The 13,302-nt window shown below is 34.3% G+C and overlaps 1 protein-coding gene across 1 annotated transcript; it reads left to right on the forward strand.

The window, feature by feature from the left end:
- The first annotated feature begins 8,804 nt into the window (after nt 1–8,804).
- On the forward strand, nt 8,805–12,147 carry LOC133287470 (GTP cyclohydrolase 1-like). The gene is made up of 2 exons (XM_061485099.1): nt 8,805–9,463; nt 10,611–12,147. The coding sequence occupies exons 1-2, from the start codon at nt 9,250–9,252 to the stop codon at nt 11,834–11,836; spliced, it is 1,440 nt and encodes a 479-aa protein (XP_061341083.1). The 5' UTR covers nt 8,805–9,249; the 3' UTR covers nt 11,837–12,147.
- Nucleotides 12,148–13,302: the final 1,155 nt, after the last annotated feature.

Raw genomic sequence — 13,302 nt, forward strand, 5'->3', positions numbered from 1 at the left:
ATATATATATTAGTATACTGACCTGAATTATTTCTTTGAGGTGAGTCAACCCTCAGGTATCCCCACAAGCTTCAATTATTTGAGCCGATTACGAGACTAATTTAGAGTCGGAGTTTAGACATAGTTGAAACTCATCGCCCCTCCCCAAAGATTGCATTATAAAATATATTAAACGTTATTCTCACAAATTTTTACGGTGAACTCATGAAAATTATAATAAAATTAAGATATTATTTTAAAACTTAAATATCAGTCAGTAAAGATTTATAAATATTATATATATACAACATGTATTAGAGGTTAATATCTGTTATGGATCTGACATAAAGACCTACATTCTAGAAGACCCAAAAAGGGCTAACAACTAAGAGAAAAATTAAGAAAAGATTCCTTAATTATACTAATTCTAATGCGACATCAATGGGTCAAGAACTAGATCCCTAATATTCCTAAGAGGCCCAGAAGTCTATTCTTGGTAGGTAATCTATCTATAAATAAAGGGTTAAGCCAACCAATTAGGTACACACTTTTTGAACCCTCTCTCTTAGCTGTTATTGTGCACACACCACACCCTTTGGTTAGTCGTCATTATTATAGTGCACACTGATTGACTATTCTCTAAGGTACCTCCCACATAGGTAAATGAGAGATGACACCTTGGTCCTATATATAATAACACACACTATCAAGTTTTGTAAATAATGAATTATGTAAGTATTTGAGTGGAATTTATGACATGTAATGACAAGTTAATCATGTAATTAATATGATAATATGAATTAGGCTACAATTCTTACCAATCAAGTCAATTAGGGGGCCAAAATATAAATAGGAAAAGTTTAGGGACACAAATGGAATTATGGGAAAGGTTTAGGGGTCAAATTGCGAATATATAAAAGTTGGCATAAACCAAATTATGATGTCATAATATGAATCTTTAGGAAATTGGTGGGTCTAAAATGATATCATTAGTGATTGATTATGTTTAGAGGTTAAGTTATTAATTCATGAAGTTTTAGGGACAAATTAGCAATTTTAATAAGTTTGGTAAAAAAACCAACCTTTTTCTCTATGTTGTAAGACTTTAAATGACTAGGTCATTTATCAATTTCTCTTATTCCCTCTTCGACAATAGCTCTGGCCGAGAAAGAGAGAGAGCACCATGGATGTCCAAGCTTGAATTCTATCTTCTCATTCATTAACTTTTAAGCCTAACACCTTTGACAAGAATAAAACCTTAGAACCATAGGATCATAACCTTGGTCTTTGTTCATCCAAAGAAGCTCTAGTTAGTGAGATTTTCTCTCCTTCTTCCCTCGGTAATGTTCATGCAAGAATCAATGGTAGCTTGTTTTTAGTTGGTTTAAATCTTGTAGATTGAATCTTTGGTGATTTGGAACATAAGATAAGAAACCTTAATTTAAACGGTTGGAATTTTGAGATGATATTTAGGTTTTATGGTGATATTTTAGGTTTGATGATCATGGAAGAACATAGCTATATGATGTGATTTTGATGTCATATGTTGATCTTTGATGGTTTTAGATTGGAATGGACCATGTAGTAAGTATTGAAAGCATATAAAATATGGTGAAATTCATAATGCATCAATTCAGCCAAATGGTGAAAGTGAGGCTTGGAGTTGTGTTTAATTCTATTTGATGCTTGAAAGACAAATATAAGACCATTCTAAGTGGATTTAAGGTAAGAAAGACTTACTTTTTTTATGTATTTTCATGATGATTTTCTCAATGTACCATTCGACCATGTCATGACAACTATGTTGGAAAAATGTTTAATTTGATGTTTATGGTGACTAGCAGTTATTGTATTATGTAGTGTGAAATGGATTATGAAAGCTATTGAAGAGGATGCTATGTTTCGTCCATCATGGATTTAATATAGTTTGAAGCTTGTTAAATCTTGTTTGATATTTAGGAGTTATTCCTAGCGTCATTCTAAGTAAATATAAGTGTGAAAACTAAGCTTTTAGTTTGGTTTATGAAAGATGACATAATATGGTCATTATTTGATATTTTGAAATAATTAATAATGACTTGATTGTGGCTTGAATTGGCAAGTAAAATGCGTTAAGAAAGTGTGTGACATAAAGGAAATATGATTAAACCAACATGTACATCATATTCAAAATTTGAAGATAAAGTAAAGTGTTGATGTTTGGCATTTAACATTTAAAATGTAACCTTATAGTATTGGTTTTATTGGTTGATAAACCAGGTTTGATCAAAGTGACATTGATTTGAAAGTTCAAGCTTTGGAAGTGTTTGACTAGCTTTCTTGGATTTCAAGTAAGCTTTGATTTGGAAATTTCAAGAGCTAAGCTTTCGATTTAGGAGTTTTCTCCTTCATTGTTTGTTCCACCATGGTCCAATAGGATTATAGTTTGGATGTTTATATGGTGGTGTATGTTAGATACTTAGTATAATTGCATTCATGAAGGACAAGTATATATATAATTTGATGATTTTATATATGATTTGTGGTTCATAGCCATTGAACTTTCCTTGAGGACCAAGATTTTCGGAGGTATTTGTTCTCTTCCATGGGAACCAATGTGCTTGGAAATATTTGTATCTCCCGTGAGGACCACAATGCTCGGAGGAATTTATTCTCTTCCGTGAGAACCAAGGTGCTTGGAAGATTTTGTTATCTCCCATGAAGATCATGGTGCTTGAAAGAATTTGTTCTCTTCTGTGAAGAACAAGGTGCTTGGAAGATTTTGTTATCTCCGTGAGGACTTATGTTCTTGAAAGATTTGTCAGGACTATCCGAATGAGGACTCAAGCTCCTAGAAGTCATTTGGTAGTTATGATTATATGATGTTATCTATACTTTGTATCTGAATTTCATGCAGGAAGTGAACTCATGGATGGAAACTGCTCCATAAACCTTGAGTTTACTGAGATAGTAAATCTCACCAAAGAAATAAAAGTTTCAAATGAAACATATCTTGGGCCTTTGCAATTGAGCCAGATTACCTCAAATAGGAAACATGATTTAGTTAAAAGAGGGAGTAGAAGTTCCATAATCTTTGAACTAAAAGCTGCAGGTAAGTTATATTTGGAAGGTAAAATGATCAAGCAATCTTACAAGGTCAAAGAGATATGCGCAACTATTTAACTAGAATTGATACAACTATTGTATATAGACCAAAAAGAGTTCTAGTCAGAAGAGGTTGTGAGTACTTCATTGTATTAATGATTACTTTGGATTTGGACATGTGAACCTAGTACGTCATAACTCTATAGTTTTTGGAAAATTCTAAGAGGTTTAAGTCTGAGGCAGAAAAGTATCTAGATGTCCAAATTTAAACACTTTGGTCTAACTGAAGTGGTAAATACCTATCTGAAAAGTTTGGGTCTTACCTGATTCAAGACGGGTTAGTTTCCACAACTATCAACTCTAGGAATGCATTAGTTGAACAAAGTTGCAGAAGGCAGAAAACGAACATTTATAGACTTTGTAAAGTTCATGGTTAGTTATTCATCCTTGCCAATATCGTTCTTGGGAGACGCCTAGGAAAAGGCAATGTACTTTCTTAACTTGGTTCCATCAAAGTTTGTAAAGACACCTATAGAATTATGGAAAGGGTGGAAGCTCAGTTCAAACCATATTCAAATTTAGAGTGCTCTGGCACACGTCTTACAACAGTGGCAAATAAAATGGAATTTTGTACAAAAGCGTTCGTATTATTTGGCTACCTTAAGAGAACCGGGGGTTGGATTTTATTTAGTTCAAATGATAAAATGGTCTTAGTGAATACTTACGTGACTTTCTTAGAGGAGAACTATATGGAAAATAATAAGCCTATGAAGAGGACTATATATATGGACAAGGTATTCTTACACCGGTGTAAGAATAATAAATCTTACACTTAATCTTAATCTTTGATTCTCATATATATGATTATTGTAATCTATTGGAAATTAATAATTAATTAATAAAAATAACTCAATTAATTACAGTCGTTTAATGGGTGGAAATCAACGACTAAGATTGAGTGAAAGACTTACTATTCTTACACCGGTGTAAGTTAATCATGTCTCATATTCATGTCCTATTTAAATATATATATATATATATATATATATATATATATATATGTGTGTGTTAGGATAGGATCCTTTGACACTGATGACAAACTTTAAAATTTGACATCAAATTCTAACCGTTGCTTTCCACCAATCAATGGTTACCATTTATTGGGAATCAAACTTATTAATTAATTATTAATTCCCAATAAATGATAATCGTTGATTGACGAAAATCAATAGTTAGGATTTGATGTTAAATTTCAAAGTTTGACATTGGTGTCAAAGGATCCTGCCCCATATATATATATATATATATATATATATATATATATATATATATATATATATATATATATGGATAGGTTATTCTACCTACCTCTACCTATCTTTTTTAATACCGTTTGATTACAATATAATCTAACGGTGGTGATTCACGGGATAAAACAAACCCTTTATCTTTCCTCCCACCCCCTTCGATGACCATCATCTTTCAGTCTGAAACAATGACAGAAGCCCACAAAAAATGCCATTTTTCTTAAAAATTGTAGTATAATAGCAAGACTTAGAATGTTTCACTTTTCGAATCGGTTTCTTATGTCCCTGTAAGAATATATCATAAATATCAAATTCATTTGGGAAAAGACTTCTGATGTGAATGCAAATACAAAGTGATAATGGACTAAAGGACATGTATCAATGATTTTGCTGAGAATTAAGGGTGCTAATTAACCGATCCAAACTGATTCAAACCGCGGTGACCGAACCGAAAAATTGATAACTGATAACTATCTGGTGGAGAGTTATTTTTAGGCTTATATGTGATGTTTTGGTGCCATGAATATGCATAACTCTCTTGGTTTTATATGATTAATGCATGAATTCTATATTTTCATGATTTGAATGAGAAATATGTTAAGTATAGATATTTGAAGATAATTAGAGTGTTAGAACCAATTATTGCATTTTCTATTTTATTGCAGGTCAGTGTTGTAGCATCGGAAAATAGAGCTGTAGCATTGAAGATGAGGTCAGCAGTGCGTTTGGTTGACATCATCACCAACAAGCTATGGATCCAAGCCCAACTTAATGAAGGAAAACTTCTGAGCGCAAAAACAGATATTCTGATCTGAATAATCTCTCATATATCTTCAAGAAATCGTAATCAAATCTCCAACAAACCAGAGTCCACAAATTCAATTCAAATATAAATTATATATTTGGAAAGATTTGGAGACAATATGCAACAGCTTTATGCTCTGTCCCTGGATCAGAGTTGCAGCAAAAATAGAGTTGTATCTTCAATCAATCATAAAGCAGATTTGACTGTGATTTGCAATGGATTGGAAGAGCTGATTGAAGCCCAATACATCAGAGTCTATGAAGAGAGGAAACCTACACACATGAAGCAGGCTGAAGAGGTTCTTGACACGGATTGGAAGGCAGATTTTAGTGTTGTTAGAGAGAGAAAGTTGGGCAAACACTTAGAGGGAATTTGAGGGTTCGTTGAGAGAAATCCAGCGAATCAAAGGAAGGAGCTAGGGTTCAATAGAGAGATCATTGAATTCGGTGACTTTCTGCACTATTCCGGCGGCTGAGGCAAGGTGGATGGTGGTGGAGCTCATGGTTGCTGCGAGAGCAGAGCTACATCAACGTCCATTTTTTTCTTATCTTAGATCTATGAAATATTATTCTTTCTTTGTTGTTTCTTTCCACTCAAATATGAGCTAAATTGTTAGGATTGGGTGATAGAGTACCCTCGTTGTGATGTAATCAGCTTGCTTAAACTTTGTTGCATGATTATCCTTTTGATTGTTTAATAAAGTGTTTATATTATTTCTAATCTTGTTGATTCATCGAGAGAGAGTTGCAAGGTACTTAAGATTTGGGCTATAGAGATATAGGTGAATCCTGAAAATTATTAAACATTGTGGTTTAACTAAGTAAAATTAGTTAATTGTGGGTAGAGAGATCATTCATATCACAAAATCACATAGAACTTGAACTTAATCATTCATAACTATGTTTGCTATAGAGATATAGGAACTAGTATACATGTATTGCTGGTGAGAGCCTTTGCATGCATTAGTGTTCTGATTACTGAATGAATGATTGTTGTAGCATTGTGACTGTATTCTGGTGAAACTGCAATAATGGGGAAATTGATCCCAATCTGCCTTTGAATACTTGGAAACTTAAATTGTTATTGCATTTTCTTAGTTACTCATTAGTCTTAGCATATTTTATTTCTTATTTCTTAAATTAGTCATTAGTTAATTAAAAATCATTATTGTTACCTTATCTACTTCACTTAGAGCCATAACTTTACTTAATCTCTGTGGGATCGATACTTGAACTCACACATCCACTTTATTACTGTTTGATATGTGCACTTGCGTATTTGTGTGATTGATATAATTGATTGCGAAATTGCATAAAAATAACCAAATTAACTGAAAACCGAAAAAAACCGCAAATTTTAATTGGATTGGATCAATTTTTGATTTGGTTGGTGAAAATCGATCCAATACATTAATTCTCCTCTACCTACTTGGGCATTTCCCCTATCACAGACCAAAAAATTATAAACCCAAGACCCATTAACCCATCAACTGAACCCAAGAAAAAACCTAACCACACCCCATCAGCAAAATTTTCTGTGTAGAGCTTCCTGTCTTATTGCACAAAAACTATTAGATTATTGTTTACTATTACTTCTGTATTTCAAAAAAAAAAAAATTACAAAGCCAATACATACAAAAGATATGTTATTTGCAAAATAATCATCAAACAAATTTTAGGCTTTTCAAAAAAAATCAAAATTGATCCAATCCAAAACGAAAAAAATTAGATTGGATTTGATGGGATTTAAAAAAAAATTCGAAGCGAATGGATGATTACATGATCAAACCGAAGGGATTGGATCAGATGATTTTTTCTTCCTGAACCGATCCAATCCAAACCGTGAATACCTTTACCGAGAACAAGTGCAATGAATTCTCCCAGCAGAGAAAAACAAAGGTAAATGATATGGTGAACTGGTGTTTGACGATAGTGAGAAGAGAGAGAAAGGGTGGGAGGCGTTGGGAGAGAGAAAATGGTAAAAAGGTTTGTTTTATCCCGTGAATGTCCATCGTTGGATTAAATTGTAATCTATCGGTGTTAAGAGAGGTAGGTAAAGGTAGACATAATAACCTATCCTATATATATATATATATATATATATATATATATATATATATATATATATATATATATATAGGAAAAATATTCTTACACTGGTGTCAGAGTTAGAAGTCTCACACTTGATCTTGATTATTAATCTACTTGTATCCAATGACTCACATTACTAACAAATTAGAGTCCTTAGATATAAGTGAGATCGTTGGTCAATATTGAGAGTGTAACTTACACTAGTGTAAAATGATCCTAACCTATACATATATATATATATATATGTGTGTGTGTGTGTGTGTGTAGGGTTTAACGGGTGTACAATGACTGCACCAAAGAATTGGTGCAGTCATATAAGACTACGTCGTTTTATAGTGTGAAAGCAAAAAATATGGAGAATCATAACTATATAAAAGTGGAATTAAATAAAACATTAAATATGGAGAATCATAATCATACAAAGATGAAAATAAATATAATGTTTTCATTTTCTACAATTAATTTTGAACGTGAACTTACTTTATCCCATCCAAAACGACGTAGTTTTTAGGTAACTGCACTAATGCTTATATGCAGTTACATTACAAATTATTTTACCATATATATATATGGGGTTTATATTTTTGCAGCTGCTCTACGTGCAACAATCAAATACTTGCCATATATATGTACTTAAAAGTATTAAATGTGGGAAATCATAACCATACAAAGGATGAAAGTATTAAATGTGAGAATCATAATTATACACCTGTCGTTGTTGTACGTAAATCGGCTGCATAAATAATTCTACACATATATATAATAAAATATTATGTCTACTTTTCTTTTCATGCCTACTTTACCTACTCATATTTAACACTATTAGATCAGAATTTTAACTAACTTTCATCTTTTCTTGAGATTATGATCCAATAGTGTTGGAGATGAGTAGAGAAGGTAAGTAATATATATATATATATATATATATATATATATATATATATATATATATATTATATATGAGAAAAATATTTCTCCGACAACTTGAGATAAGTTTATCTCCGGCTATCCCAAAACTACGTCGTTTTGTTTATTTATTTCTTTATATTAATGTATTCACCTTTGAATGGTTATGATTTTATTTTTCTCTTTCTTCCTTTATCACCATTGATCCATCTTTGTACGATTATAATTTAGTAGCTGGAGATAAAGTTATCTCCGGCAGCTTGAGAAACGATAAGCTATATATATATACACACACAACAATATGCTACCATCTAGTGACTGTCTTTGTAAACTCCACTAATTTACATATTCAATAATTAATTACTATCTAATAGGGTTAATAATATATTTTTATTAATAAATAAATATCTTTTATAACTAATTACAGATGACTTTACCAGTTAATGTAATTATAACTTTGATTTAAACAAAACTCAATTGATCAACAAACTTTGGGTTTGTTGTATTCATGTTGGTATGATCTGAATTGAATACCAACCATATCGGATATTCTTCTTGCACCATATTATTTATATATAAATGAACCATAGCATAACACAGCAACTTCTCTTCCCTCCTTCCTCGGTTGGTGGGTCCTCCTTTGCATTTTTATTAGATTACGTTACCGAGCAACCTCAGAAACAAGGATCCACACATTCTTCAATCAACGTTAACCCCACAAATCCATTCAATTTTCTTGGATCCCCATTGCCAACTTTCATTTTTTTTTCCCCCTATTTTCTCTCTTGCTTGTTTGTTCTCCATCCCTCTGTTTCTGACACCGAGATCTGTGAGACCCTTTTGCATTTTTTCTTCCTTCTCATCATTTTGCTCTATTTTCTTGTTGTTCTCTTCGACCCTTCATTTGTTTTGAGCCTTCAATTGTGTTGTTTTGAAGGTTTGGCTTGTAGTTTAGAAAGTTGGGTACTTGTGCATTTCTTGGTCAATCTTGGTTTTCCTAGTTGTTTTTTTTTTTTTAGCTTTTTGTATCATTTGTTGGGTTTGGGGATAGTTTTGTTGTGGGATTTGTGGTTTTTCAATGGGCTGTTTTGATGAGGGGCATTTCAATGGTGAGCTTGAAAATGGAGTGAGTATTGGATATAGTGAAGTGGGTTTTGAGGAAGAGGCAAATACAGCTGCAATTGAGGATGCTGTGAAGGTTCTGTTGTTGGGTCTTGGTGAAGATATCAACAGGGAAGGTCTTAGAAAGACACCACTTCGTGTTGCCAAGGCCCTCCGGGAAGGAACCAGAGGTGACTATCTCTATCCCATTGAACTTTTTGGACTAATGGCTTTTGTTTAGTTATATACTTTTGAAAGGGTTGAAGTGAATTTTATATCAATCATGATAGTTTTATTAATATTTCTTTTATCAGAGATGTTCAACAATAATTGTTAACAAGTTAACATCTTAGTTATTGTTAATTTTCTGGGAAAGGAGTGGTTTCTATCAAGTAGTTGCAATATCATTGTTATCATTGTAGCTTTGTTTTTTTGTCCCACTTTACTAAACGTTCTTCTGATTATGATGGTGAATACTGAATGGTGATGGGTGTTATAGTTTTTTAACTTTGCTTTCCCGTATCTAAATTTGGATCTAGATCATTCTTGTTGTATCTAACTGCTCAAGTGACTAATAAATTAGAGCGATTAGATCCGATTGGGATCAACAACTACTAATAAAGGTAAGACTTACACCTGTGTATGTTGATTGTTTTCCTATATAAATATATATATATATATATAACTACTCCCCAATAAATCCCGACCAGTGAGAACAACGGTGAGGGCAATCCTACTATGCAGCCTTACCTATATGAGGAAACTTTTTGTTTGTCCTTCTGTTTTGAGAAAACAATATCCGGATTCCGGTCAAAAGAGTAGTTCAATGCTGTTGAGGCAGTTGCTAGATGCATTTTCTGCTTGTTTGCTTTCCTTCTCCGTTCTGCTGTTGCTTCTGCTGTAGGGAGGCTTTTAGTGCCCCCTTGATATTAGAGAGTGAAAAGGTTTTGGCATCCAGTTTCTTCTTCCTTTTTTTTTCTTCTTTTATTTGTCCGAAATATATAATCAACCAAGAATCATGATCCTATTCCTTAACCAACTGCTGTGTACATGTTGCAATTTACTGCACTAACTGTCAATCATTGGTATGTATAAGCTATGGTTAAGACACTAACAGACGTAGTGATTAGTGTTTATTTATATAGCTGCCTACGTAGTTCACCATTACATTGAGCACAATTTTCCTTCTTCCTCCATTTTCAGTTTTCTTGCTTTAAATGTTTGATTTCCATAGATTCTCTACATGAGTATGTCCATTTGGCATAGTATAAAATTAAAATTTGTCATATTTTCTTGCATAATATTGTACTAATCCTTAGGAAATTGATTCTTTTCCAGGTTACAGACAAAAAGTGAAGGATATTGTTGAGGGTGCTTTATTTCCTGAAGCTGGTCTAGATAATAATAGAATTGGTCATGCAGGAGGTGCAGGTGGACTTGTGATTGTTCGAGATCTTGACCTTTATTCCTATTGTGAGTCTTGCTTGCTACCATTCCAGGTTAAGTGTCATGTGGGTTATGTTCCTTCTGGCCAAAGAGTTGTGGGTTTAAGCAAGCTCTCTCGTGTGGCTGATGTGTTTGCTAAACGACTCCAAGAGCCTCAGCGTCTGGCAGATGAGGTGTGTTCAGCTTTACATCAGGGAATAAAGCCAGCAGGTGTTGCTATCATACTTCAGTGTACTCATATCCATTTTCCTGACATAGAATCAATCTTTCTTGAATCAAATCAGCAAGGGTGGATGAAGATACTAGTTTCATCAGGTTCTGGGGTTTTTGAAAACAAAAGTGCAGATTTATGGGCTGATTTCTTTTGCCTTCTTAAATTTAGAGGTATTGATATCGAAAAAATTCACCTTAGAGGATCATCTGACCAATACTGGTGTCCTTCTCTGTCTGCTCTTTCTGCTAAAGTTTCCTCCAAAATCGGACCAGTTAATCCCGCAATGGTCAATGCAGTGTCTTCAATCCTTAAATCTTTGGGAGAAGATTTGGTAAGGAAGGAGCTTGCAGGGACTCCGAGTCGATTTGTGAAATTGCTGTTGAACTTCCAAAGCATTGACATGGATGTGAAGTTGAATGGTTCTCTTTGTGGTGGGATAGATTCTCTGAACACCAATGGGGAGGTCAACTTTAATGATAAACAAATATATTCTGAGTTGAACTTACCTTTTTGGTCACAATGTGAACATCATATACTTCCATTTCATGGTGTTGTTCACATAGGATACTTCCTTTCAGAAGGATTCAATCCTATTGGAAAATCCCTTTTACAGTCAATAGTACATTTTTATGGTTTCAAGCTTCAGGTTCAGGAAAGGCTTACAAGGCAGATAGCAGAAATCATTTCACCACTGTTAGGTGGAAATGTAATAGTAGTTGTAGAAGCAAGTCACACATGTATGATTTCTAGGGGAATTGAGAAGTTTGGAAGTAGTACAGCTACCATTGCAGTATTAGGATGCTTTTCAACTGACCTTGCCGCACGGGCCGCATTCTTGCGAAATATGGCAAGTTCTACATCCTCTGGAGGGCATAATTCTTCTTGTTATAGCTCAGTTGAATGATTTAGCAGTATTTCAACTCATTCTCTGCATTTTTGAAGGTTTTGCTACCAGTATTACTGCAGCAGCCTAGACATGGATAATTTCAGTACATTTGAAAGTCACCCAAATTTTGTTCTGTTGGAAGAGGCTCACACTAAGTCTTCATATTTTGGCTTCTCTCTTTTTTATGTGATTACATATTATAAAATCCCTTATGAAATATTCAAGGGGTGAGTCACTTTGTCCAGATTCACATGCTGGCAGTCTCTGCTTGTCCTAAAATGTGATTGATATTAGTCTACCCTGAAAACTTTTCTCACTTTAAATTACAATGGTACTCATCTTTCGTTATTTTATATGAAGCTTCAGAAAGGAAAGGTTGAAACTTAATAGTTGTGCCTGCAAATGCTTGGCTGCCATGGAAATATTGGTATAACGGATCATCAATAATATCTACCAGTCTTGAACTTATGGTTATTTAAATTGTGTTTATTCGGTCATGGTTGAGTAAGAAGTGTTGAATGAGTTAGGATCAGCTAACAGTTTTGAAGAAATAGTAATGTGTTTCTAATTAATCAAAGTGATGTGTGAGTAGGGTTGGCAAAACGGGCCAACCCGACTCGACCTGACCCAACCCGTTTTGAACCCCAAAAAAACGAGTCAGGTTAGGGTTGACCTGGAAAAAAAACGAGTCAGAAAATTCAACCCAACCCAACCCGAGCTGAGTTAGGGTTGGCTTGAAAATTAGCTCGTGGGCTGGCTCATAAGGGTTGGCTCGAGAAATGACTAACGAGTTGGCTCGCGGGTTGGCAAAGCAAAACAAAAGCAACAACTAAAACGAGTATGACCGTAGAGAAGCACAAATAGAGATTATCATCAACACAAAAAAGAAATAACAAAATCGAACTAGGAATCTCACAAAATACGATCGTCCAAACTTTGCAGATCTATTCAATCAAAGACATGAGTATCATAACCAAACATTTGAAGAGACCTCAAAGGAAATTGCATATCTAAAGCGTGACGAAGCTAAATGCTAATAAAACAACACAATCTGAACATGTGTTAAATCTGAACATGTATTACACTTGAAGAGGTCAAGAGGATTGACGACCATGTGAGTAAGGTCATAGCTGAGGATTCCAGCGACGGTGCAGGCGACGTAGAAGGCCGGCGAGTACACTCGATCTGAACCGAAAGTGGATGTGTGGGTTGGGCTGTGGGCAGTGAGATTTATAGGTTGGCTGTCGATTTGGGGTATTTGACTGGTGGCTGGATGGGTTTTTAGATCTAAACCGATGATGGTTTTGGACGGTGGTTGGCTCGCGGGTTGGCTCGTTCTGACCCGCAACTCGTCAGGTCGGGCTGAACTGGGTTGGTGGCTCATTTTGGCCAACCCAACCTGTCTCATTTTTTGCGGGTTACGAGCTGGCCCAACGAGCCAGCTTGTTTTTGCCAACCCTATCGATCACCCTGCTCAGCTGAAA

Source organism: Gastrolobium bilobum, unplaced genomic scaffold, assembly GCF_033153095.1.
Source record: "Gastrolobium bilobum isolate Gb01-03AN ecotype WA unplaced genomic scaffold, APGP_CSIRO_Gbil_v1 utg5060, whole genome shotgun sequence".
In the NCBI taxonomy this organism is placed as follows: domain Eukaryota; kingdom Viridiplantae; phylum Streptophyta; class Magnoliopsida; order Fabales; family Fabaceae; genus Gastrolobium; species Gastrolobium bilobum.

Bases quoted from the DNA above. Each gene is read 5' to 3' on its own strand.
- LOC133287470 (XM_061485099.1), top strand. From the start codon at position 9,250: ATGGGCTGTTTTGATGAGGGGCATTTCAATGGTGAGCTTGAAAATGGA. The intron at 9,464-10,610 runs GTGACTATCTCT...ATTCTTTTCCAG, and splicing joins CCTCCGGGAAGGAACCAGAG to GTTACAGACAAAAAGTGAAG.